At 44.2% G+C, this 25,084-nt stretch overlaps 3 protein-coding genes across 9 annotated transcripts; all 3 read left to right on the top strand.

The window, feature by feature from the left end:
* Nucleotides 1-1,469: 1,469 nt before the first annotated feature.
* LOC101075197 (SAC1 like phosphatidylinositide phosphatase) lies at nucleotides 1,470-13,304 on the top strand. Of its 2 annotated transcripts, none has more exons than XM_003977244.3 (20): nucleotides 1,470-1,624; nucleotides 3,038-3,135; nucleotides 3,843-3,917; nucleotides 3,990-4,117; nucleotides 5,228-5,377; nucleotides 6,782-6,841; nucleotides 6,922-6,955; nucleotides 7,397-7,498; nucleotides 7,651-7,736; nucleotides 8,075-8,161; nucleotides 8,231-8,299; nucleotides 8,385-8,464; nucleotides 9,380-9,478; nucleotides 9,555-9,693; nucleotides 10,150-10,219; nucleotides 10,490-10,562; nucleotides 10,651-10,744; nucleotides 12,185-12,277; nucleotides 12,353-12,410; nucleotides 12,884-13,304. In XM_003977244.3, exons 1-20 carry the CDS (start codon nucleotides 1,596-1,598, stop codon nucleotides 13,018-13,020), a joined length of 1,761 nt encoding a protein of 586 aa, XP_003977293.1. In that variant the 5' UTR covers nucleotides 1,470-1,595; the 3' UTR covers nucleotides 13,021-13,304. The 2 variants fall into 2 exon arrangements, with proteins under 2 accessions (XP_003977293.1, XP_011616683.2); XM_011618381.2 differs by having other exon boundaries at nucleotides 12,704-13,027.
* A 325-nt stretch (nucleotides 13,305-13,629) lies between these two features.
* Nucleotides 13,630-16,526, top strand: trnau1apa (tRNA selenocysteine 1 associated protein 1a). Of its 2 annotated transcripts, none has more exons than XM_003977246.3 (9): nucleotides 13,630-13,786; nucleotides 14,872-14,969; nucleotides 15,039-15,138; nucleotides 15,207-15,256; nucleotides 15,335-15,466; nucleotides 15,602-15,718; nucleotides 15,793-15,991; nucleotides 16,065-16,098; nucleotides 16,188-16,526. In XM_003977246.3, exons 1-9 carry the CDS (start codon nucleotides 13,763-13,765, stop codon nucleotides 16,346-16,348), a joined length of 915 nt encoding a protein of 304 aa, XP_003977295.1. In that variant the 5' UTR covers nucleotides 13,630-13,762; the 3' UTR covers nucleotides 16,349-16,526. The 2 variants fall into 2 exon arrangements, with proteins under 2 accessions (XP_003977295.1, XP_011616684.1); XM_011618382.2 differs by having other exon boundaries at nucleotides 15,024-15,138.
* Nucleotides 16,527-17,415: 889 nt separating this feature from the next.
* LOC105418592 (uncharacterized) lies at nucleotides 17,416-22,377 on the top strand. 5 transcript variants are annotated; one of them, XR_003890230.1, is made up of 3 exons: nucleotides 17,416-18,359; nucleotides 19,420-19,488; nucleotides 19,570-19,677. XR_003890230.1 is itself a non-coding variant. In XM_011618379.2 (2 exons), exons 1-2 carry the CDS (start codon nucleotides 18,055-18,057, stop codon nucleotides 20,950-20,952), a joined length of 1,038 nt encoding a protein of 345 aa, XP_011616681.2. In that variant the 5' UTR covers nucleotides 17,433-18,054; the 3' UTR covers nucleotides 20,953-22,377. The 5 variants fall into 5 exon arrangements, 1 of the variants encoding a protein (XP_011616681.2); XR_003890229.1 differs by lacking the exon at nucleotides 19,570-19,677 and adding an exon at nucleotides 20,220-20,503 and having other exon boundaries at nucleotides 17,417-18,359; XR_003890228.1 differs by lacking the exon at nucleotides 19,570-19,677 and adding an exon at nucleotides 19,734-19,890 and having other exon boundaries at nucleotides 17,417-18,359.
* Nucleotides 22,378-25,084: the final 2,707 nt, after the last annotated feature.

Genomic DNA, 25,084 nt, shown 5'->3' with positions numbered 1-25,084 from the left:
CAAAGTTCAAATTGTAGCAAGAATACTTCCTGAAGGACGTGGCTCAGTCGAGAGCTACACTTTGAACTTTGATCGTGTTTATTATGCTCGATTAAAACACAGTTCTAAACACTTTATTTCATTCAGCTCTTTAGCTTCGCACTGACTCCTGTGCCTGAAGTTACTGAGCTGATGAATCGCGTGTTTATTCAAATCATAACTCCAAAAATGTTCAACTGGTTTGGAATTTTTTTTACATGGATAATTCATTTGCGTTATTGTAACCGACCTCATAAATGGGGGTAATTCCCTAGCAGAGAAGATGTGATAAAAGCATGTTGTTTTGACCGGACACTTGGTATTATCATTCAGTTTAATATGAATTCAGAGTTGTTGAAATGTGCCTTTATTTATTTATTTTTAGGATTATAAAAATTCAGTTTCCTTTTTCACTCTGTTATCAGATTCAGTCATGTTTTGTTTTAGATACTTTTACATTTTTCAGCATTGGTCAAACGCTTCCTAACAACCACCACTAGAAAATTGGTCACAGGCTGATCACAGCTTGGTTACATAACCACTTATTTTAGAATATATGCCCGCATTTATCATTGTTTAATAATTTAACTGATTGATAGATCTGGTGACCTAATCTCTGGATGTGCTGTTCATAATTATAGTTATAGTTGCACTTTATTCCTTCTATTTTCCTTTTCACTTTCTTTCTTTCTGTCATCTTCATCGTTTCAGCTTTCTTTCCCACACACCAACCAAAACACTTAATCTTGCTTTTCCTTCCTTCCCAGGTGAGTTCTACAGCGCTTCTTGTTGCTGCAGTCAGTTTCCGCCAATTACCCACAATGCAACTCACGCACCTTCAAAATAAAATGTATGTTAAAATAAAAGTTATTGACCCATGAACATAGGATTTGACAACCAAATAACTCCATTACGCTTGCCCTGCCCTCCAAATGTTGACATTTTTTACCCTTCAGTCCTGCCATGCGTGCTGTATTTTAAATAAGTAACTGTGCCTATTGTTTTAATTGCTTTCTAAACAAATCCAAATAAACAGCACAGAAAGTAATTTTGCAGGAACCCCCCCCCCCCGCAAAATATAATCAATATGCTTCTGTATTAGATGGGGTTACTGATTATTTACCATGAAATCATGTGTTTGTGTTCCTTGTGCATGTCTGATAACAAATCAAAAAGTTCAAAATGTATTTTAATTTAATTTTTAGGAAAGGTTGATAGCCAAGGAAGTGCTGATTACATTTTAGTGACTTTCTAGTGATGTTCCAAAGTCAGCTAGGGGCTTCGATCATATAGCAACATACGTAACATATGTAACCCTGTATTGCTACTGCAATGGATAGATAGATGATAGATAGATGATAGATAAATAAATAGATAGATAGATTGATTCGTTGTTTCAGTAATTCTAGATAGAGAGGACATTTATCTTTAGTAATATATGTACCAAATCAATCCTCTGTTCTTAAAACCGTCCTGAAGTTTGGAAGGTTTCCGTGAACCACCTGACCGGAAACCAGCGCGTTTACTGCTGACGTCACCGAGGTCAACGAGACGTCACCGCACGAGACGAAGCGAAAATGGCGACCGTGTATCAGAGATATAATTTGTAAGTAGACAGAGGAGGTGAGGGGCTTGTGTGATGTCTGTTGTCATTAACAAACGTCCCGGACAGGCGGAGGAGCCGCGGCGGAGCCTTTGGGGCCGCGCACGGAACGTTAGCGTGGCCCGGCGACACACGGCTCAGGGCTGAAGAAGCAGCCAAGTTTCGCATAATGGTCAACAAATTTGCTCCGACGCCCCTCCGCACTTGTCCGGCTGTGGGCGAGTGTGTGCGGGGTTGCGTTGCTCCTCCACCGCTCCTGTGGACGCGCTCCGTCTGCGTTGTAACTTCACCCATAGTCCAACTTTAAGGTGACGACGTGACAGTTTCTGACATCTGAGAGGACGCAGAAGCGGCTTATGATCTAAATATACCTTCTATTATATTTAATATACCATATTTAAGTTTACCGGGCCCATGTTTAAAGTGGGCACCCCTCATTCCTTTCAGCTCGTCTGTCCTAAGACAAAAGCTTTACACCTGGTGACATTTTAGGCCAACAACACATAATAAATGTGCCTTTAAATGTTTAAATTATTGCCACTGAAACCAGAGCATACATGTTGAGAGGAACCAGGTACAAAGATAGAAATTCAGACTCATTTGAATAAGCACAAGTGCATAGAACAAAACTATAGAACATTTGGAGCTTCTACCTTCAAGAAAAATGTCTAGGTCACAGCATTATAGTTGGATTTTAAACTGAAATGTTACAATGAGGCCATTCGTGTCATTTGCTGGGATATACTGGAAACAGATGTAAGCAAGCAACCATGGAATACACTCATTTATGTTCATTCTGAAAGGAAGAGAAAGAAAATCCCACTTTGACATCTGACAGGGGCAGAAGAGCATGGAAGAGTTTTTATGTGACTGCAGGTTAGCAGTGGTGCACACACTTAACCCGAGTTCTGACCATCGCCATGGCGAAACAGAGTCTGGCCTGTGTGGTTACCAAGTATTTAACAGAGTTATAAAGCTCTGTATTGTATTATTATAGGCAAGCCTCTTGGCATCCTGGATTAAAAGATTTAACTCATTTGAATTAGCTGCATTTTTGCTTACTGCAACATTTCTTATTTTTACCAGCTTTGTTGATTTTTATTAATACGCCCCTTGTTTTTGGATCGCCCATCATTTATGTCAGTTGTTTCCTGTTATTGTGCAGCATTAGATGGTCCACATCTTATAGTGATGCGGTCTCTAATAAGTCCTAATGCTGTTGTCCTCTATATCAGCCCATGTGGAATGTCTCTTGTCAATAATAAATGTTAAATGAAAGAGGCCACAGTGGTTGGATTAAAGGCGTTCATTAAGATTATGATGTTGCTTTGTAATATACATATGCACATATTTGGGGACCTTCATATTTTCAGGGTTACTGGAGAATCTTTAAATGTTCTCTTTGTCCTCTCTCAGGCACACAACCCCAGAGAAGTTTTTCATCGAGGCCTGCGATGATGGGGCGGAGGCGGTGCTGGCGATTGACAGGGTCTCCAATGAGATGACTCTCACAGGTGGGAAATTTGAGCGGATGCTACTGGTGATTTTCAAAAATGAACACAACTGTGGAGGACATGGAAACACCGTAGTTAAAGGCTGTTTTTCTCTGGAAAGAAAAGGCTGAAATCACAACACAATAAGCCCTTTCAATTGGCAAAAAATCCAAACACGTTATAACATGCAAACTCCAGATGATCCTTTACCAAAGTATACACACTATAAGTACACAACTTCAGTATGCACAAAGCCTGTAATTGCAACGTGGATGTAACATTTTAACCAATACTAACAACAGTAGAGTGCCTCAAATATTGTTGACATACTAAATTTATGTTCTGCTCAGCAAAGGAAGTGCAAAATGTAGGCAGGGAAAGGAGTTAGCACTGGTGGCTAACTAGCCTGCCCATTGTGTGCACAGAGAAAACAAGTTGAGCCAGGCTATTTATGGATGTAGTAACAATCCCAACAAGGTGGCTGTTAAAAGATTCCAGCACCAGGAAGTCACTGGAATCTTTTTTTGTTTTACAAACAGTGTTAGAAAGTAATGTTTGAGAAAGCCAACCGAACGGGCCAATTACAGCAATTACAGTGTGTGTCTACATGTATATATATAATTAATAACCTTTTTTAAATTATTAACCTCATTGCCTACTGTAAGGATCAGATGAACACAGCTGTGCACCCTGTGAGAAGTCTCTTAAAATGTTTCTAATATCTTCAGCAAAGGCAGATGTTCCTCCATCAGCAGTCACCAGACCTATTTGTGGAATCATGGGAACCATTCGCCTCGTAGCAGGTAGGCACCGTGCTGACGCAGCCTGAGCAGGAACCTGTTTGTAGCTTGTTACCGAGTGTTTATGCCACACAGGAATGTACCTGATCGTAATAACCAGGAAGAAGACTGTAGGCAACCTGCTTGGGCACGCCGTGTGGAAGGCTATGGATTTTGATATCATCTGCTACAAAAAGACCGTTCTGCATCTTTCAGAGATTCAGGTCAGCACTGTGAAACCGGGTCTTTGGAGGAAAGAAAACAGTTATTACAACCTTGTTATTAAGCACCAATAGTCCATATCAATAAATCATTCAGTATATAATTAAGACTTCAAAGTTAGACAGTTCTGTTTTTGTTCCACAAAGTAGATAAAAAGCTGCACCTTTAAGTGAAGGACACATGGTTCTTAGGCTGCCAGTCTTTCACTGCTGTCTGATGGGTTTTTAGTTACTTCACAGTAAAATGAAGTGTGAACTACAGATTCCAGCGGGTGCTACATGAGAGAGGCCGGTGCGCTTCATTCAGGCAGGCTATACAGAACATCACAGGCTACGAGGACCTCCGCAGTGTTCTCAATCAGCAGGTGTCACTAAAGTCTAGTTTTTAAACTGCAAAACAGCTCCTGCAGAGTCACTAATGTCAAACATCCCATGGTCAAACATCCAGAAATCCTTTTAAAATGTAACTCAATCACATCAAGAAAACCCCCAAAACAGAAGATATGATTGTCAGCTATCATAGCAGCGATACCTGAGTTATGAGCTTAGGTGAGGAGAGGCAGCCTTGACCCAGCAGGCTGACAGAAGCCTGTCAGGTGATCTTCTTTCTGTACCCGGCAGCCTAAATGCTTGGCCCCCCAGTCTACTGTTAGAGGTTCTAGGGCTCACAAGTTAACCAGCATTCTGAGGCCGGAGCGGGCTATTAAGATTATTAAGTGTGAAGAGCTCCTCCAGTTAGGATGGAGCTTGACCTCTGATGACCTTGTAGGTTAGAAGAAGAGTTTTACAAATGTAGATTTAATGGGCAGCCAGTGAAGCCAGTACAGGAGTCATGTGATCTCTTTACCTCGATACCTGTCAGGACTCTGGGACATTAGTGATGTTAATCCTAAAAGCATCCTAGTTTTGGTTTGATCTGATCTAATCTCAGCAAAACTAAGAATAGCAGCAGTGTTCAGAAGGTCTGAGGGTTGATCCCTGGTCCCTCTGGAAGTTCTTTACCTAATAATAAAGCTCTACTTGGAATATGTAAATCTGGAGTATTCAATATTATTAATTCTACACAATACATTGTTTAAAGTTACTAAAAGTGTATTTTCTCTCCCTTTCTAGTCTCAGGAGAATAAGGCACTCTTGTCCATGATTAACAATGTGCTGAATACAGATGGCTTCTACTTCTGCACTGACTTTGACTTGACCCATACTCTGCAACGACTGGCCAACACCAGCCCCGACTTCCAGGAGATGAGCCTGCTGGAGAGGGTGAGTTTGCTGCTTATCTCCCTTTTTTCACTCCCATATAATATTAGTTTATTGTAGTTAAAACATCCAATGCTCCTTTGTGTAATCCCTCGTGGGGGCAGTTTTAACCTATATGGAGTAAAACCATGCTCCTATCAAAATAAATAAATAAAGGTGAATAAAACCTCTGAATAGGCTGAATAAATACTGTTAAGGAATAAAGCCCAGATCTGAATCAATGTAGACAAGCAAAGAAATTAAATCTACTGAAATCCAAAAAGCCATAAATGCAGTAAGCAGGTTATTGCGTCCCTGCCTGACCAACCTGTACGAATCCTCTTGGGCTTCCTGTCCACCCGAGCAGACACAGCCTTAGACTGGACTTCCTGGAGTTCCTGGAGTTCCTGTAGTTCCTGTACCCCTGTTTACTCTTTTCTGTCCCCTCAGTGTTTCCCTTCTTTTTGAGGTATGTTAAGACCAAACTTGAGTGATGAAAATGTTGGAGGCACCAGAAACGTGCCACCTCACTAACTCTTACCCCTGTTTGAGTGCCGGACCATTTTCAGTTCAATTCATTAGATTCAGTACAAAATAGTGTGGGAGTGTAAATATCTGAACCCATCATTTGTCCTGTAAGAAAGAGAAGACAATTGATAGATGTCACATCTCTTTTTTTATATATAAAATTCTAAGTATAGAAATGGAAGCAAACGATTGTTGATTGGAAATGCGCATCTCTGTCAGGGTCAAATGGACACTGCTGTTCTTCTGTCCCCCTCTTTTTTTCTCCCAGTACAGTAATTTACAGTTGGTCAACAGGCTGTTGTAGCTGGAGTTTATCTGTGTTACCACAAAGAGCTGCAGCAGGCAGACCACTCTCCCCGGCAACTTGATGCCACGTCCCCTCCATTTTATTTCAGTCACAGTAAAGAGCCGTAGTATCGCAGGACTCCGGGCGGCCCCAGACGGCGACATCAGCTTGAAAGGTGCAGGGAAGAAAAAGGCTGAAACTTCAAAGGCAGCTACCAACACTGTTGGTGCTCACTCTGTTAGCAAACTCGCTCCCCGGTGAGCTAGCGGCTCCTGTAAACAAGCTCATCCTCAAAGTACACGACTGTCTCAAGGCAGGTGGTGACCAGTTTCAGGTAATGATGATAGGACAGTGTCCACCTCTCCCTGTGACACCATCCATCTTCAGAAAGCTAAACATAGAAGAGTGGAGGACACAGCTGAAACTACCATCAGCTCCTAAATAAACTGACCTGACAACCTGCAGAAATGATAATAAATATCCTTTCAAATTCAGAACACTTGATCCCGGAGGGGTGACTGGGAAAAAACCTATGGTGTTAGCAATGATGGGCATGTAAAACGATCACGCCAGTGTTAGTGATGAACAAGTCGTGACTGTAAATGTCCTTTCAGGCAGATCAGAGGTTCGTGTGGAACGGAAACCTCTTGCGAGAACTGGCCGCCCAACCGGAGGTAAGGTGTTCACCTGCGTCTGCTTTTCTCATCAGTTATTTTGCAAAGCGCATTAATAACTGTCACTATTTTCCTTGAAGCTTCATAGGTTTGCACTTCCTGTAGTTCATGGATGTATCCTTTGCTCTAAATGTCTCGTGACCTATTCCACTTGCCTATCCCTCATTTACCTTTACTAGCTTTTGCTGTTGGGTAATTCCATGTCCATTCAAGGACAATTAAAGTTACATTTAGTCAGATGTGAAAAGTTAGGAGAAAACAGAAACTGTGCTTTAGATTGTTGGTACACTATGTAGGTGATGATGTGGAGATTTAAAAGAGATTATTGGCAGCAAGTCGACACTTTATGTACTTGGATGAGAAGCTCAGGGGCAACAGTTATTCAAATATAGTAATAATAGGAGTGTAATATTTGCAGTGATTTACATTTTTATGTACTAATAAAACATTTCTCAGTGTGCACTGACAGTAGGAGCCAGATAGATGGTGATAGATGGAAAAATGTGTTTCATTTCAAGCTTCAAAACAAGCTTTTTCTTGAACCTTTGGATTTAGTCATTATTATGAAGCCATGCCGCATAAATGGGAAGATTTTTGAGTGGATCCTCATATCCAGAAGAAGCTGCTTCCGGGCAGGTGTGAGATACTATGTCAGAGGTAAAAATCTGCCTTTGCTGTCGACAGATATTAGGTGCTTCTTCTCCAGTGATATGCTTACTGCTATAATGCTTATTCAGGGTATAAAGTAATAAACCAAACCTCCTGTTCCCACTTATCTAATCAGCGGGTGTTTTCTTATCGGTCCACAGGCATCGACTCTGAAGGCCACGCTGCTAACTTTGTGGAGACTGAACAGATAGTTTTGTATGATGGAGCAATGGCGTCTTTTGTACAGGCAAGTTTGATGGGTTTTTATTAGAGAGACTCTAACGACACCGACACGACATTTCCAAGGCGTTTTGTTAAAGAACAGAAAATCTAAAGGGTGTAAACAGAGACAAAAAATTTTAGACCGTTTTTCTGTGAGTATTTTAACACATTGCTATATGATGCTACAATCACAATTGAATTGAATTTTATTTACGCAGCAGCTGTGTAAATGCAGCTGTTATCTGCTAGCTTTAATTTAGCATTTGTTAGCCACTGGTAATGACATCGATCATTCTTGGTCGGCCTGCCCTCGTAGGCTCTTATTTTTTATTTTGTTTGTTTTTGACATCTTCTCGTTTTCAGACAAGAGGCTCTATACCCTTTTACTGGAGTCAGAGACCCAATCTCATGTACAAACCGAAACCCATAATCAGCAAAACCACCAACCATGTAAGAGCCCCGGCACTTTTCTGTCGTCTCTGTAGAGAGAGATCCATTTTCTCTTTGTTTTCTTTAAAGATGGATGGCTTCCAGAGGCATTTTGACTCACAGCTTCTTGCCTATGGGAAGCAAAGCATTCTGAATCTGGTAAAGTTTCTCATTTCTCATCGTTTAATTTGATTGATTTTGAACTAAAACATCTTGCTGACGATATATTTTCCCAACTTTTTAGGTGAATCAAAAGGGTTCAGAGAAGCCACTAGAACAAGCCTTTGGAAAGATGGTGTCAGACATGAACAATGGCTTCTTGAAGTAAGTGTCTCCTTCTTTTATACACCAGACCCATTTCTGAGCGTGTTTCCTTGGAAACTCCCTCTTTAAACTTCTCTACCATATTATCATTTTATGTGTAATTATAATTATGTGCTGTCAAACGCTTAATATTCGTAATTGCTTTTCCGTGAAACTATCAGAATCTGTGTGTTGCAGCAATATGCAATGAAAGTATAAGCCAAATTCAAATGTTTTTATAAATAATGCAAAATCCGAGGGGCAGACACATTTTAAGGGTGTTTTTTAAAACATTTTTTGCTGCTCTTCTTAACTGACTCTGCAGTGTAGCAGCAAAAAACAGCAAGTCACTATTTCTAACCACTAATGATGCTGAACACATGATTATATTCGCACATGTGCATCATTTTAAACGATTACTCACTGAGAAGCCCCCCCCCCCAACCTCACAATGTTGGCTAGTTGCGTCTGTGCATCACATACGCGGCCAAAGTTGGTACACTGATTGAAAATGCTTCCTGTTTACGTAAAAATAAGGTCTAAAGCAGTTTAAGGCTCAGCCTTTTACACCATCCTTTTTCCAGTGATGATCTTCTGTGTCAAAAGCAGCACTGAGGTCTACCAGGGCAAGAACAGACGTCAGGCCTTTATCCGATGCTGAAGGAGGCCACGCCTGCTGTTTCTTTACTATGTTGCGCTCTAACTCCTGACTGAAAGTCCTCAGAAAATACTTCAGAGTGTTAGCAAACTATAGGCCAACGCTTCTGCATCAAGTGTAGGTTTTTTGTTTAATATTTCCTTGAAAACTTTGGTAAAAAAAACCCGATACTAAAGACAGTTCTGTTATTTCTAACAAAGCTGCGTATTACCCAAGTGATTCAGTTGTTGGTAACTGAAGTCATTTGTGTTAACCAGAACCTCTTTGTCTGTCCTCAGCTACGTCGCCTTTGACTTTCACAAGGAGTGCAGCCACATGAGGTGGGAGCGTCTCCAGATATTGGTGGATGCTGTGACTGAGACACAAGATGAATATGGGTAAATGGTGACGAGATCTTCTTATATGGAGCAGTCCTCAGTGATGAAGGAAGGATCTGCTGCATTTCCTCTGTAGCTACTTCATGGTGAACTCAGATGGGCTGCCATTGGCTCAGCAGAGAGGCGTCTTCCGAAGCAACTGCATGGATTGCCTGGACAGGACCAACGTTATACAGAGCCTCTTGGCACGCCGCTCCCTTCAGTCTCAGCTTCAGGTGATTCAGGACATTATTACTCTAACAGCAAAAGATGCAACTCTTAATTGTTTGGCCCTTCTGTTTCATAATTTGAATCATCTAATACTATTTGTTTTGGAGGCAATTTTACACTGTAAAGTGGAAAATTAAATTCCATTGATGGCTTCCAGATGCAGATAGAGTAGATACCTGACTTGTTTGTAACATGCTGTGAGTTATGATTAGATATGTTTTACCCCCGGCAAAGTGGTTACGTAACAGCCGACCTTTGTTTGTCTGTTGGCAAAATAACTCCAAACGTTACAAATGTATGTTAATGAAAATGTTTATAATGGGCCAAGAAAGATCCCATTAAAAACTGTTGATGTTGGATCCCTTTGGGACTCCCAGAGATGATAGGTGATGATCAGCTCCAACGGGCTTTGTCACGTGTGCAGCTGTTTGTGCCTAAACGCTGCGTCTGTTCCTTCACAGAGGATGGGGATCCTGAATGTGGGCCAGAGGATTGAGGAGCAAGCTGAATTTGAAAAGATCTACAAAAATGGTACTACTATGTGTCAAATGTGCTAATGGCATGTGTTCAGTTTCTTCTCGAGCAGGGATGTCCAGACCCAGTCCTCGCGGGCCACAATCCAGCTGGTTCCTCTGTCCTACCAGGCAGGAAACACTTCCACCAGAGTGGGGACCAGGTGAACCCGTTGACTACCAGGTTGAACAGAAGTCCCAGCTGGATTGTGGCCCTAAACCAGTGGGTCTGGACATCCCTGCTCTAGAGATTGTTCCTCATTGACTTCTGTGTGTGATCCCTAACCAGCATGGGCTGACAATGCCAATGCATGCGCAGTTCAGTATGCAGGAACTGGAGCTTTGAAAACTGACTTCACAAGGTATGGTACTTTTTTTGCGCACAACATGAAAGATGGACCACATTGTTGTTATCGTGGCTGCACTAGATTTGCTTAATTTCATTACCAGGACAGGAAAGAGGACCAGATGGGGGCTGCTGATGGATGGTTGGAATTCACTTATTCGTTACTACAAAAATAACTTCTCTGACGGATTCAGACAGGTCTTTGCTTCACCTCTCCACACACACCCATGCTTTCTCTCCTGTCTAAAGGTGTATTTGCTTCTGCTAATGCCAAGAGATATGTTATCCAAGATTTCCTCGTCATTACACGCGCATGTGTTTGTGTGCACAGGCTGAATCATTTCTCATCAACTCCTTGAAGTTCATTCAAAAGGAAGGAAATAGGTGAAAGCTAGTTTGAACATATCAAGCTACAGTAAATAATTAAAATAATTAGAATTTACAGCATTTAGAAGACCTTTCACAGCAGTTTGGGGGGGGCTGTTGTAAGGCACTGTTTGACACTGTCCTTGCCAGGTTGCTTGCTATCAGCCTAATGGGTTGGGTGGAATATGAGTGTGTGTGTGTGTGTGTGTGTGTGATCTGCAGCAGATGCTCCTGTAACTCTTTCCTGAGGGAAGGAGAGCAAACAGTTCGTGAGGGGGGTGATGATGGTGGTAGCTCTGTGGATGCAGCGCTGCTTATAGATCTCCATCGGGGGGGCAGAGGGGGCATCTGTGGTTCCACTGGCTGTTGTCGCTGTGCTGTGGAGCAGCTGTTTGGAACTCCCAAACCAGGAAGTGATGCTGTATGTGAGAAGGTTTTGGTGATGCCCCTGTAGGTGTTGAGGGGCAGATTCAATTCAAACAGATTCAACACTTATTTTGCAAGCTGCAGCTCTCATTCACTCTCTGGAAATCCTTTAATACCGGTTCTAATTGTTGGTTAAAAAAAAATTTTGGAAAGTTGGTTGATAGTGGAGCTACAGTTGCAGCTGTTTTCTGTACTGCAAATGCTGCACACCCACCTTACCCATGTCCATCATCTGAGCCCTCCTTATCTCCCTCGTGGCACCTCAGCCCAAGCTGCAGTGCTGTTCGCTCTTATCGGGGCCTGGCCCATCACCAAGGAAACAGTGGCTACTATCTACACAGATTCTCGCTATGCTTCTGGTGCTGCTCATGATTATGGTTTTGCCCTTATTTGGCAGCTTGTGGAAATCCAATCAAATTCATGCCGCTCTGGCCCAAACCTTTGCTAGATTTCGTCTGGTTGCCTTAGAGTCACCTTATTGTTAAATGTGTAGCGCACACGAATGATGTTGGCAGCTACGTAATACGTCCAATATATTGGCCTACGACTATCCCATGTTCACATCTGTATGTTAGCAACCTCGGCAGATATAGTTCATCACCTGTGACCTGTAACGCTCAAGCTTCCTACCTGTTCTCAACTCAAAATGAAATATACCAAACTCAGATATGCGCATTTGCTGTATTTACTAAAGCTGAAAGTGTCAACTTTGCATTATATGACCCCTTTAAAGGTCAATTCTTTATCCCACCGTTGCGGACTAAAGAAGACAAGTGATGTCATAATTATTTGCCATAATGTTATCATAAATGTTTATTAAAATTAGATTCAACTGTGATTCTCCAGGACTCCATCGACCTGTTTCTGGGCAACTTTGCTGTAGATGAGACGGATGGACCCACTCCTCTCCGTGTGCAGAAGGACTGGAAGTTTCTCACAGTCAGTAGTTTTTGTGTCGCCAGCAGGACCCAGTCAGACCCTTAAGCTCATCGTTTTTCTCTTTCCTCTTGGCAGTTGCCCATCATCATGCTGGTGGCATTTTCCATGTGCATTGTTTGTCTTCTCATGGCTGGTAAGTCTAATCTCTCATCATGACCTTTAGCAGGGCTTTAAATAGTTTGGCTGGAATCCACCATTTACTGCTTTACATTTCTGATTCAACTGTATCAGCGATGAAAAGACTTAAACTTTCTGTGAAATGTCATTTCCGATTGACACCTGCACATTTATTCCAATTCAAAATGGTTAAATTGACACAGGCGTACCACATCCTGGTCACTCAGCACACCTCAGACATTAGTTCTGTGAGCACCCCACTCTCAAACATCCCCAACAATCCGAAAGAAGAAAGTATTTTTTTAACAGGAAGAAACCACGAGCGGAACCAGGCTGATATTGGGGGGGCACTCCTGCTGATCGACAGATGGGTGAAGGAGGAGAAGGGGACAGAGAGCAGGAGAGGGGGACACCTATAGCATACATGCGAAGGTTCACAGCATTTTTAGTTACGTCCTACTTTCTGAACAATCACTCTCTGTCTTCCAGGTGATACGTGGACAGAGACCCTGGCATATGTGATGTTCTGGGGGGCAGCGAGTACCATCACAGCCACTATCATATTGTTTAATGGCCAAGATTTTGTGGATTCCCCCAAACTTGTTCACAAGGAGAAGATGGACTGAGTGTACACAGAAATCTAATCCAGGATCAGATGTTCACTGTCCAACAATTACAATATAACTGTTTCTTTGTAACCTTGTGTAACGCTCATTCACTTGGTTTACTTCTCATTTCCTGAACTGTAATTTTGCTTTGACCAGTTTCTGATCTTCTGTTACCAGAAAGAGCTGGTCTTTGATGGCACAATGTTATTTGCTCTATAATAACCAAAGTCTTCTATACATTACACTACTGCTAATGTTCTCACTATATTAGCATTCAAAAGCAGTAAAATCTTAGAAAATGATTTGTTATTCTGCTTCATTGAATCTCAACCTTAGAGCTTTTGAAAGTTTCCCTAAATGTCTGCCCTAAATACTGTATTTGTGTAATTCCATCACCTTTTAAATGGTGCGTGTGTGTGTGAATGAATGGGATGGAGGGCAGCCTTAATTATAAGTATGTAAGTATATATTTATAAGTATATACGTATATATACGATATTTGCACATGCATACAATAATTTGGGGGAATACTATCTCTCCAAAAGATTAAAGATTAAATTAAAATGAAGTGCGTCAGCTCCTGCCAACTCATCCCGCCACCGCCAGGGGGCGCCGTATAATAAACCGCCTGCTGTCTCCAACTGATGGCGTAGAAGAAAAAGCGACGACGCGCACTGACGTTTGAAAGCGGCCATGTGCAAATTGGCCCGTTTAAATTGATATTCTTTGAGAACTTTAACGGATTTTTACACGCCGCACCATGAGCACGTTGTGGATGGGGAACGTAAGTTGTTTGCTGTTTTAATGTAGCGTGTCGGCAATGTCGCATTTAGTTAAATACATTGTTGTGGCCAACGTTGGTATGCGTTCGTCAACTTGTACAATAAGCCAAACTAAATATCTAAACTCGTGTGTGTGTCTGTATACATATATAAGTATATATTTCCCAGTTAATTGAAAAACACGATCTCATAGCTGGCGACCGCTTGTTTTAAAGGGCATCATGCGAGATGTAGCTAGCTTTAGCTTGTTGGGCTGTGTTAGCATCTCCCCAGCATCCACATTTGAAGAGGAAATCTTCAGTTTCTAAAGCTGAAACTTTGTAAGCAGCGTTCTTTTGTGGATCCTTCAACCTTGAGTTCGTTGATTATATACATTTTCTACGCTCTTTTGTTCGCCTTCGAACAAAGACAGGCTTCCTCACATTGTTAAACCGCTGATGGTATCGGGCTGCCTGAGGTTGGGGACAAAACGCTTTAAAACTATAATAAACCTTTATAATGACACCTTTCCATCGAGCAATTCTAGTCCATATACATTATTTGCAATTCCTGCTCTTCCTTAAAGCATATGCATGTAGTTTGACTTTTGAAGTGCTTGAAAGTTTGTTTAAATGACCTCCAACACGACTGTTTTATTTTTATTTCATTTATTACATGGTCAATAATATGCATAGGAATGAAATAGTTACATTTGAACTAACATGACTGAAAAATGCATTGAACTTCTGATGGTGCTGACAAGTTTACCTGTTTTCTCTAAACCACCTGGATGCCTCCATTCACCCCAGGAGCCATTTTGTTAATCACCCATCGATTGACCTTCATTTAGCTCTGCTTTTTGCAATGTTCCACATAAATTGAATGTGTGTAAGATTCATTGTGATGTTTACACACTATGAATGTTAGATGCAAGATTTACTTGGTCTGCAATGATCCAAAAAATGAAAAAAAAAACTTATAGTTTGGCTAGAGTGGCGGCGTGATGCTGCTGAAGGTGTTCCTAGAGATTCACCTGGTGGATTTATGAAGCTCTGGGGTGGGGGCCAACTTCACCCTTCTCTAATGTCTGGTCATCATTGCAACACAGCTGGAGACCTACATGGACGAGAAGTTCATCACCCGAGCCTTCTCCACCATGGGCGAGCAGGTGGTCAGCGTGCGGATCATACGCAACAAGATGACGGGGTAAGGCCGCCTTCTGCTGCCTTTGGCGTCGTAGGTTCTTCTGACATTAAATAGTGTGCTGCCACCCAGGGGTGCTCTGGGCTACTGCTTCGTGGAGATGACCGATGAAGCCACCGCCGAGAGGTGCCTCCGCAAGATCAACGGGAAGTCGCTGCCAGGCGCCAGCCCGGTACGTTTGTGCTCCTCTGCTCAGTTGAATTGACTCCTTCAGAGGTTTACATCTGTTGCTCTGTCCAGCCCACAAGGTTCAAGCTAAACCGGGCCACCTTTGGGAAGCAGGACGTCGGGTGAGTCCAGATGTCGACGGGAGAGAACGGACGGAAAGAGCCGGCTTGTTTCCTCACTCGTCTCCTCTCCCGTTTCAGACAAATGTACTCTCTGTTTGTGGGAGACCTGACGCCAGAAGTGGATGATGGGATGCTTTACGAGTTCTTTTACAACCGCTACCCCTCGTGCCGCGGGGGGAAGGTGGTGTTGGACAGCATGGGCAACTCCAAGTGAGTATCGGTAGCAACCTGAAGCCAGGGGGAAACATTTGTTCCCCAACACAACCCGCCTGGATCGGCCTCCCCAGTAGAACCAGTAGGAGCCACTTGTCCTCCATGAATGACTAACGAGGGACCTGGGTGCAGGGGCTGTGGTTTTGTTCAGTTCCCAGATGAGCGGCTGCAGAAGAGGGCGCTGGACGAGTGCCAGGGCGCCGTGGGACTGGGCAGCAAAGCCCTGCGGCTCAGCCTGGCCGCCAACAAGTGAGTCGCCGCCACCATTTTTGTGCGTCTGAAGCCGAACGCTGGCAGCGCCACGTGTCTCCTCCCTCCTCCAGTTTAAGGAACCGGCAGCCGCAGCAGTCGGAGACCAGGGCCGCGCAGCCCAGCTCGGGCTACAGGGGCGACTACGACCAGTACAGCCAGTACCACCAGCAGCAGATGTACCCTGGCTACTACTCCTCGTGGGGCTACGACCAGACCGGCTACGCCTACAACAACCAGCTGTACGATTACAGCCAGTACCCAGCGGCGCAGGTGAGTCGCGCTGGACTCTGAACCAGCTGCTCCCCGTTCTTACGCTGGCCGTCTGACACCGTCTTCTTTCCAGGAGAGCGAGCCCCTTCCTGACGACGGACTCGAAGGTTTGTACCGGATCCCGGCTTCTGATCTTCCTCTCTCCGGAACATTCCCCCCCCCTGCTGTGAACGCTCATGGTGTTGTGGCGTTGCAGAGCCCATGGTGGAGCTGAACGTGGTGGAGGCCAACCAGAAGTTCATGGAGCACAGCGAGGAGCTGTACGACGCTCTGATGGAGAGTCGCTGGCAGACGGCAGAGTTCTCTGCAGAGCAGGACTATGTGACCTCCAGCCTGCCTGAGCCCATTTACTGCTGAAACGCCTCCGGATGCTGCTTTGGTTTTGGTTTTTTTCCTAACACGCAATTGTAGTTCACGATGTGGACGTCCATCAGACGCATTCACGTTTATTATTATTTAACAACCACCAAACAGTCGTAAATACCTTATTTTACTACTTCTTTTACAAAACAGAATAAAACAGATTCCTCAAGAGTGTCGTACACGTACTTGTCATTCATGCTAAGGTGGCTAAAATGCTACAATGCTTCTCCTTTAAGGGGGCAACGGATCCTGAACTGGTCCAATAACGTCCGGGACCAGTAAGAGTTGGACGAGTTATAATTTTAAATGGCCGAATAAACCAAAACTACAGTCATGGCCAAAAGTTTTGAGAATCACAAAGTCTGTTCCTTCAGGGTTTTTAGGTGTTTGCCAGATGTTTCTATGGTATAATGACATACAATTAGAAGCAATTAGAAGTATCAAAAGCTTTTATTGACCGTTTGATTTATCACCAAATTGCCCCTGGATGGTTGGGAGAAGTTGCTCTCGGAGGACGTTCTGGTACCATTCTTTGTTCATCGCTGTGTTTTTAGGCAGGATTGTGAGAGAGCCCACTCCCTTGACCGAAAAGCAACCCCACACATGAATGGTCTCAGGATGCTTCACTGTTGGCATGAGACAAGACCGATGGTAGCGCTCACCTCGTCTTCTCCGAACAAGCCTTCTTCCAGATGCCCCAAACAATCGGAAAGGGGATTCATCAGAGAAAATGACTTTACCCCAGTCCTCAGCAGTCCAGTCCTTGTAACTTCTGCAGAATATCAGTCTGTCCCTGATGTTTTTGCTGGAGAGAAGTGGCTTCTTTGCTGCCCTCCTTGACACCAGGCCTTCCTCCAAAAGTCTTCGCCTTACTGTGCGTGCAGATGCACTCACACCTGCCTGCTGCCATTTCTGAGCAAGCTCTGTACTGGTGGTGGCCCGATCCCGTAGCTGAAACAACTTCAGGAGACGGTCCTGCCGCTTGCTGGACTTTCTTGGGCGCCCTGGAGCCTGTTTAGCATCAATTGAACCTCTCTCCTTGAAGTTCTTGATAATCCTATAGACGGTTGACTGAGGTGCAATCTTACTCGCTGCAATAAACTTCCCCGTTAGGCCCTTTTTGTGCAATGCAATGATGGCTGCACGTGTTTCCTTGCTGGTAACCACGACTAACAGATGAGGAACAAGTGTCAAGTCACTCAATCCTGAGAGATTGATCTCCAGCCTTGTCCTCATGAACACCCACACCTGTGTTAATGTGTGTGACACCTGTGTTGCATTGAAATTATGTGAGCTGGTCCTTTTGTGGCAGGGCTGAAATGCAGTGGAAATGTGGTTTTAGTGATAAAGTTCATTTTCAAGGCAAATAGGGACTATGCAAATAATTGCAGTTGAGTGGATCACTCCTCATAACATTCTGGAGTATATACAAATTTCCATTATAAAAATTGAAACTGCAGACTTAGTATAAATTAATTCTCAAAACTTTTGGCCATGACTGTACAGAAACCTCCAGAACCTGCCTGAAGCGGGCTCCACTCTTGGTACATAACGGAACAGGCCTAAATCGATTTAACCTCGATTAACGGTGGTGACTCATCTAAAAACGGGAAACTTGGAGGTATTTGGGGAGCTTGAGCCCCGTCACGTGACTTCAGGAGCCACAGAAAGTGCTGGTTGTCAGCTGATTGTCGTGAAATATGAAGGAATTGTGGAGGCAGCACCGAGCTGCAGCACCGAGCTGCAGCCGCTGCAGAGGAGCGGCGACCCAGCGAGGAGCGGCCGCCGCCACGCTGCGCTGCCCGGGGACGAGCCGCAGCCTCGGCCGCCTCCTCCACCGCCACCCTGTCCGCCTGTGGAACATCTGTCCGCCTGTGCAACATCTGTCCGCCTGTGGAACATCTGTCCGCCTGTGCAACATCTGCAGCTTCTCTCTGGTCGCGATCGTCCAACATACGGAAGCGAAGCCGCCAGAAAACCGACTGGACCCCAAACGGCGAGCGAGGTACGGCCAGCCCTTCCCCCCCTCCCTTCATTAATGCGCGTGTTTGCGTGCGTGTCCCTGTTCTGTCTGTCGGCCTGTTTCTGCGCACAGGCAGGGTTGGACGAGCACCAACCCCCCCGCACACGCACGCAATGACGTCATATCCATTAAGTCCATTTAAAGAGTCGCTTTTAATCGAATGTTTAACAATTGAGGCTTCGTTGAAAGTTACAGTTACAGCAGATATATTCTTTACTAACTCACCTTTCGATGTGTTTTGAGACAGAAATGACTGTCCAGATGCAAACATTAATCTGGCTTTTTGAATTTTTACCAGTAAACGCACAACTTTGAGGTGACACGTGGGTGAAACCTCATATGAATCCAAACATCCCCATAAATCCGGCTATCTGACCCTCTGACCCTCTGACCCTCACCCTGGAGATGGGAAATATCTCAGATCCCTGAATGGCCGGCCTGCCCCCCCCATCGTGCAGGCCGGAGGCTCCTCTCCGTCCACGCTGACCCCTGGAATCACGTCTCCAACGTTAATGTTGGCTGTTGGGACAGAAATGGGAATATCGTTGCTAGCTTGGCCGCCCTCGGTGCCAGTAGCTTCGTTAGCAGTAGTCATTAACATAACTGAAGAAACTACAATATTCAGTATATTTCGAGAACTAATCGGCCATTTTTATTCTATTTTTAAAGAGCTCCCCCATGTTTCTTGTCCTTATTGTTGTGAACAGACTCAGTAATATCAGGGAACTTCATTTGATTTCTAGTTGAACCAGTTTGGGTTTTAAGACCACTAAAGATTTTTCTGCACGGTGGAAATGGTGAAAGACGCCATTTAAAGAGATCTTCACCAAAACCATTTCCACAATGTCGAAGAGCATGGAGACGTTTTTAGCTTTGTTTTCAGCATGGGGCCTGGTGTGGGGCCGTGCTCTCTCAATGGTGACGTGCACGTTTTCATCACATGTTCACGCGTGCTGCACGTATCTTCTGGGTAACAGAAGCGGTCATTTCCCCCACGTGGGACGAACGCAGCATTCTTCTTCTTCTTCTTCTCCTTCTGCAGCGGCGAGAACTGCTGACGAGAGCACATCTGTTCTAGAGAGGATCTTTGCATTCATTCACTCACACCAAGGTAAAAATCGACATTCTTTGCTTCAAAAGTGTTGTTCAGAGAGACGCTTCAGCCTTTTTCTAGGACTTCTTCTTCTTCTAGGACTGGATACATCAACTGTCCATGCTCATTATTCATCCAGCCCTTTTAGTAGAATGTGAATGACCTGATCTCTAGGGCTTTAAATGTTCTGAACATTTAGAAAATCACACACAAGTTGTCTTTTTGTGTTTTGGGAGGGGGCTCACAAACATAATCATCTTCAGGAATGCGATGTAACTTTAACCGAGCGATCAGAAGGAGGCAAAGGTGAGGACGAGGAACCACCTCTATCTGCCTCCATCTCTCTCAAATGCCTCCTTAATGATGAAAATGTTGACGGACATTAGTGACTAAACCCCAAAACCAGCTTTTCTGCTGAAAACAAACCTAAGTCTTTGATTCTGCTCCATCTCTCGGCATTTTAGTCAAAGCACACTGAATAAAAAACGCGATCACAACACTTGAACACGCAGCGTTTGACCGTTTCTGACCTTCAAATTCCACCTTTCATGTAGTTTCATAGGTCTATAAGTACCTGATTAACATCACTCTGACATTTAACATGTTATAACTGGTGAAACAAGCGCAGTGTGTTTATCGGTACACAGAACAAGCTCATGCTCATGCTAAGCTAGCATTTTAAGTCCATATGATTAATGACACTAATATAAATATATTAGTGTCACACTAATGTGTTGTCTTTCTCCTAGTTGTGGAACAGGTGCTGAAATTCTGTTTGGTGCCATGAAGGCCCAGAATTTCCCGGACGTCCCACCCACCTGCAGTCAAGCAAAGTTTTATTTAAGCTTCAAAGGAAGGAAAAACAAACTGGGCGTGATTCAAGGCAAGCTTCGGATTCGTTCCGTGCCCGGAGCTTTCCTGGTGCTGGCGCTCGTCGTGGTGCTCGTTGGGAGTTCTGTGGCCATGGCGGGATACTGGAACCTTTCTGAACCACAGAGTTCTGGTTGGAGCCTGGCCCCCAAGGACCCCCCCCCATCAGCCGGCCTCATTCCCAGCGAGCGGATGAAGGTGCTGGGCGCCGTCGTCGTGGGGGTGGGACTCTTCCTCCTCATATGTGCCGGTACTGTTCTGTATGAGAACAGGGACAGAGAAACCAAGATGCTGGCTGCTCAGGCGCGCAGCGGAATATCCACTCTTTCTGCTTCCATAGCCTCAGCAGACTTTAAAGGAAGCAGAGAAGCCAGCTCCATGGTCCAACATCACCCATGGATCCAAACCTCTAACGCTCCCCCTCTCCATACGGTCTGTCGGCCCAAACCGGCCACCTCTGAGCCTCTGCTTCCAACTCAAGCAGGAAAAGGTCTCCAGGACTACCAGCAAGACCAGCAAGCTGCTGTGCACCAGCGTGAGGCGGAGCGTCCTCACACCCTCCACAGCTCCGGCACGTCCAGTCAGACGGAGATTAGCATGAACTGGGTCTGAGCTGGGCCGTAGCGCCACCTCGCACATCCAGCCGTTACGTCAGACCTTTACGTTCTTCTCATGCTGACAAATGCAATTAATGTCTGAAACGTTGCTGGGTTTCTGCTTGACTTGCTAAGATCTCGGCTGGAATATGCAAAGATTCTCCTAAAACGTCTTAGCGAGCCACAGGAGGAGTTCAGAGAGCTTCTGAGAGCGTTTGGTGGTCGACCCTGTTGCTTCCAAAACCTGTGATTAATTGTTAAAACAAACCCAAAAGTGCTGCTATTAATGAGGGAACTTAGAGATAAATTGATCAAAGAGCTTTAAACTTTATTAAGAAATGTGTAACCGGGGAATATTAATAAAGTCGTGATGACAAAGCAAAATCAAAGCTGTTGTTCCTCAGCTGTTGGGAGCTCAGAAGCAGAAGGTTCTTGGTTTGAGCATCATTAATTAAGTGAGGGTGAGTTCTATCAAAGGGAAACACAGCATACAATAATTCCTCTGAACGACGGCTTCGGTCGTATTTTAGTGAGCAGTTTTTGATGGTAATGTGCCTTTAAATGCGTGTTGATGCTGATGAGAACTGCAGGTCTGGAGGTGTCATTTAGCAGGCAGCTAACATTTCTGTCTATGTTAAGAGAAGGACTCGAGTGTGTCGTACTGACACCAGACACTTGCTAAAGAACCTGCTCATCTGTGGTGTTTCGTCCGTTAGCGGCGGTAATCTTCATCCATATGCTAAAGGGACTGACGTAATCATTAAAATAGTCCATTCGACCTCATTAACTCTGTAAAATACTGCATATGGTCATCAGGAGATGGTTTCACTGTCTACAGCTCACAAACGTTATTGTAGTAGTCAGTTACTCTGTTTACACAACTGTATTGTGAATATTCTTTCATTTTAAAGCCTATAGGTTGATGAGCAATAAGCAGTATATAACAATCTGTTTTTTTTAACATGCTTTCTTTGTGTAGGGGACATCAGCATTTCTGGCTATTATATATTTATATATATATATATTAACTAGTCCAAATCTTATGTTTCATTGTATGTTACAAATGATCATTTAAAGAAAAAAAACTATTATCAATGTCATAAGAAATGTCAAAAATGAAGTTGCCTTTTAGTGTTGCTTCCTGTTTGTCCCGTCGGCTGTTTGTGTTCTAAATGATGTCTTCTAAATATATTCTAAACAATATATTCTAAACAATATGAAAGAACCAGACGATCAATAATTATTATTGCACAACGTGTGTTTTTATGTGTCTGTGTGTAATTCTCCACCACGCCTGAGAGCAGAGGCATCAGCTAATTATTCACAAAGTAATTAATCAATGACTGAAGGTGTTGTTATTTACTGAGGCAAACAGTTTTAGACTGTGAGTTGTCAAAAACTGGAATTTTTCTCTACATGAGTAAATAAATTCAATGTTTCGACTGAGATTATTGGCGTCACAAACTACGACAGACTGTTGATGGACAAATGGGTCACGACAACTAACTCTAACCTTAATCATAAACCCTGACCAACAAATTTCTTTTATGCTTTAAACCTAAAACACATTTATAAAAATTATTCTTTTTAAAGGATCACTTTAACCTAGATAAGTAGGTAAGTAACATAAGTACCATAAGTTCCTGGAACGTCACTGGATTTTAAAACACCAGTTACTTCATGGAAGCCACGGGGTGTTATTCCAAGCTCTCTCCTCTAGGGGGCGCTCAGGTTCTTTTAACAAGATGGCTCTCAACGACACACACCTCAACACCCCTGGTGACTGCACATTCCCTCCTGGTGTTAAAAGAAATAAAGGTTTGGGTATCAAATGCTGGGACAGGAGGATCCCCACACCCCCACGGCCCCAGGTGGACCACCATGAGGAGAGAGGTGCCAGCGCTCTGGGGGACTGGACCTCATGTCCCTCGGCCAGACACTGGTTTGCACCGCCAGAATTCTTTATACTTAATTCTGTTGGACTATCAGTCCTGCTGTTCAGACCAGAGTAGCATGCACATTATTATTATTATTATTATTATTGCTTTATCCAACACATAAAAATACCCCAAACATGGTTAAACGGTTTGGATTGTTGAATTATACTGTTGTGTTGTGGTGTGTTATTTTTGTGTGATGCTAACCCTAGCTAGAATGTTGTGATGGGTCTTTCTAAGAGGAAGATATCACATGTCTGTCATTACTTAGAATACAATCTAAGTAATGTTTCATATTTAATTTAATAGGTGCCACTTAACCCAGAGGGAGGAACCGAGCATGATGGGAAAATGACAGATTGCAACACATTAAATAACATGACGGCCTCACCTCCCTGAACCCATCGAACATTTCCGTTTCCTTTTCCTTTTCCTTTCCGTGGCTTCAGAACTCACAGGTCCAGAGGATCGAAGGTCTCATCAACTAAAAAGAAAACCAAAAACCCGGCTGGAGCGTTCCATCCCTCCCAAAACCAGCAGCTTGTCAACAGCTTGATGCAGCCATCAATTCTGGTGCGCCACTTTCCTGATGAAGACCTTCTAAAATGAAAACACGCGACCATTTTTTTGCTCTAAAAAAAAAACCCAACAACTTCATAACATTTCCTTTAAAATATTGTGAAGATTTTAAAACAACATTGATGAAAAAAGGTTGCGCTGAGGCAGCGTGGCCATAACGAGGGAGGCGTGGAAGGTGCCACAGCATCTTCCCAGCACTGCCAAAGTGCCCTTGAGCAAGATACCGAAGCCACAAATGCCCCCATAGGCTCCTCCGATGCTCATGAGCTGGACCTGCCCTCATCATGAATGCACCCGTGACCCCGGAGGGTTGAAGAGGTCAAGAAAAAGCAACAAGAACGAAGGATAAAGAGAAAACATCATGCAGGAAGCTGGCGGCCGGACCACGGCGCCCTAAAGGAGGAGGAATAAACACAAACACTCCAAAATCAAACGCACCCTTTAGCATTTATAGCATGTTAGGTCGTTAAAATCGTCCCGTTCTGCAGGTGCAGACTCAGCAAAGCTGAAAAACACCAGCGACAGTTCCACAACCCGGAAGCGTTGAAAAGTTGGAGGCCCACTTTAATTAAGCCCGCGCGCCGGTGCCGTTGTTATGGCAGCCGTGTTCCCAGCAACGGGGGCTGTTTAGTATGCTCCGAATGCAAAGGGGGGCTTAACGGGACACTGGGCGGCGGGCCGGTCCACTCACCGCCATTAATGTGCCCAGTGTTGTTATCACACACTTAATGACATCACTGTGAGATGACACGCTGCGAGCTTATCTGCAGGGAGCCAGACCCAAATATCTGCAGGCGCTGGTGCCTCCCATTATCCATCCTGATGTGTCTCTTCACCAAAAATCTGAAGGCTGGAGATAATGTCTTTCACGGCTGAGCGCGCCGACGGCTCTTCCCTCCTGCATCGTCCCGAAATGGGCAAATTAAGTCGCCTTGAAACCCGTTCGGATCGCGGCCCTCCGCGCCTTAATGTCAGAACATCACGCAGCGCTGCAGACGGACCGACGGACCGGACCGGACGGACCGGGGGCAGTCGTGTGTTCGGAGAGAAAGGAGAGTTTCAAAATCTGATTACTGCTCTTTTACAGACCTGTTGTAATCCGTTATGTGGAGCGTGGTGGGAGGCCACGGCTGGGGGGTCGAATCACCGACCCAAAGTCCGACCATGAGAGACGTCCTCTAACCCGGGAGTGAGAACTTTAGCCAGTATTTCACTTATACTCGTTTTGGATGGAGAACTGCACGTTTATGTATCATAGATTTGCCAGGATCACATGAAACGGGCACAGAACTGCCCGGATACCAGCCTGGTCCTGAACCAGCCTGGTCCTGGACCCGGCCTGGTCCTGACCCGGCCTGGTCCTGAACCGGCGTGGTCCTGAACCAGCCTGGTCCTGACCAGCCTGTTAAACTGCCCTTTCTTCCGTTTGGCCAGGCCGTTGCCGCCTCTCTGCCTGTTACCGTTCGCCTGTGTTCATCTCTGAGGATTATCAAATTCCTGGATTATTTTTTTACATTTTTTACAGGATTTTTTTTTTTTTTTTTTTTTACAATTTTTACAGTGTTTAGAGGATTTCTTTTTTACAGTTTTTACAGTGTTTAGAGGATTTTTTTAAAAACAGATTTTACCGTG

The sequence above is a fragment of the Takifugu rubripes genome, chromosome 12 (genome assembly GCF_901000725.2).
Source record: "Takifugu rubripes chromosome 12, fTakRub1.2, whole genome shotgun sequence".
Classification (NCBI taxonomy): domain Eukaryota; kingdom Metazoa; phylum Chordata; class Actinopteri; order Tetraodontiformes; family Tetraodontidae; genus Takifugu; species Takifugu rubripes.
Note: the sequence above shows the minus strand (reverse complement) of the source record. Positions and strands in the feature narration are given on the sequence as shown.

Excerpts from the sequence above, each read along its gene's own strand:
- trnau1apa (XM_011618382.2), top strand. The coding sequence starts at position 13,763 with ATGAGCACGTTGTGGATGGGGAAC. Across the intron at positions 14,970-15,023 it reads ATACGCAACAAGATGACGGG|TGTGCTGCCACCCAGGGGTG; the intron begins GTAAGGCCGCCT and ends GACATTAAATAG. Across the intron at positions 15,139-15,206 it reads CGCTGCCAGGCGCCAGCCCG|CCCACAAGGTTCAAGCTAAA; the intron begins GTACGTTTGTGC and ends TGCTCTGTCCAG.
- LOC105418592 (XM_011618379.2), top strand. The coding sequence starts at position 18,055 with ATGAAGGAATTGTGGAGGCAGCACCGAGCTGCAGCACCGAGCTGCAGC. Across the intron at positions 18,360-20,219 it reads GACCCCAAACGGCGAGCGAG|TTGTGGAACAGGTGCTGAAA; the intron begins GTACGGCCAGCC and ends TCTTTCTCCTAG.
- LOC101075197 (XM_003977244.3), top strand. The coding sequence starts at position 1,596 with ATGGCGACCGTGTATCAGAGATATAATTT. Across the intron at positions 7,737-8,074 it reads CAATGGCGTCTTTTGTACAG|ACAAGAGGCTCTATACCCTT; the intron begins GCAAGTTTGATG and ends TCTCGTTTTCAG. Across the intron at positions 8,162-8,230 it reads TCAGCAAAACCACCAACCAT|ATGGATGGCTTCCAGAGGCA; the intron begins GTAAGAGCCCCG and ends TTTTCTTTAAAG.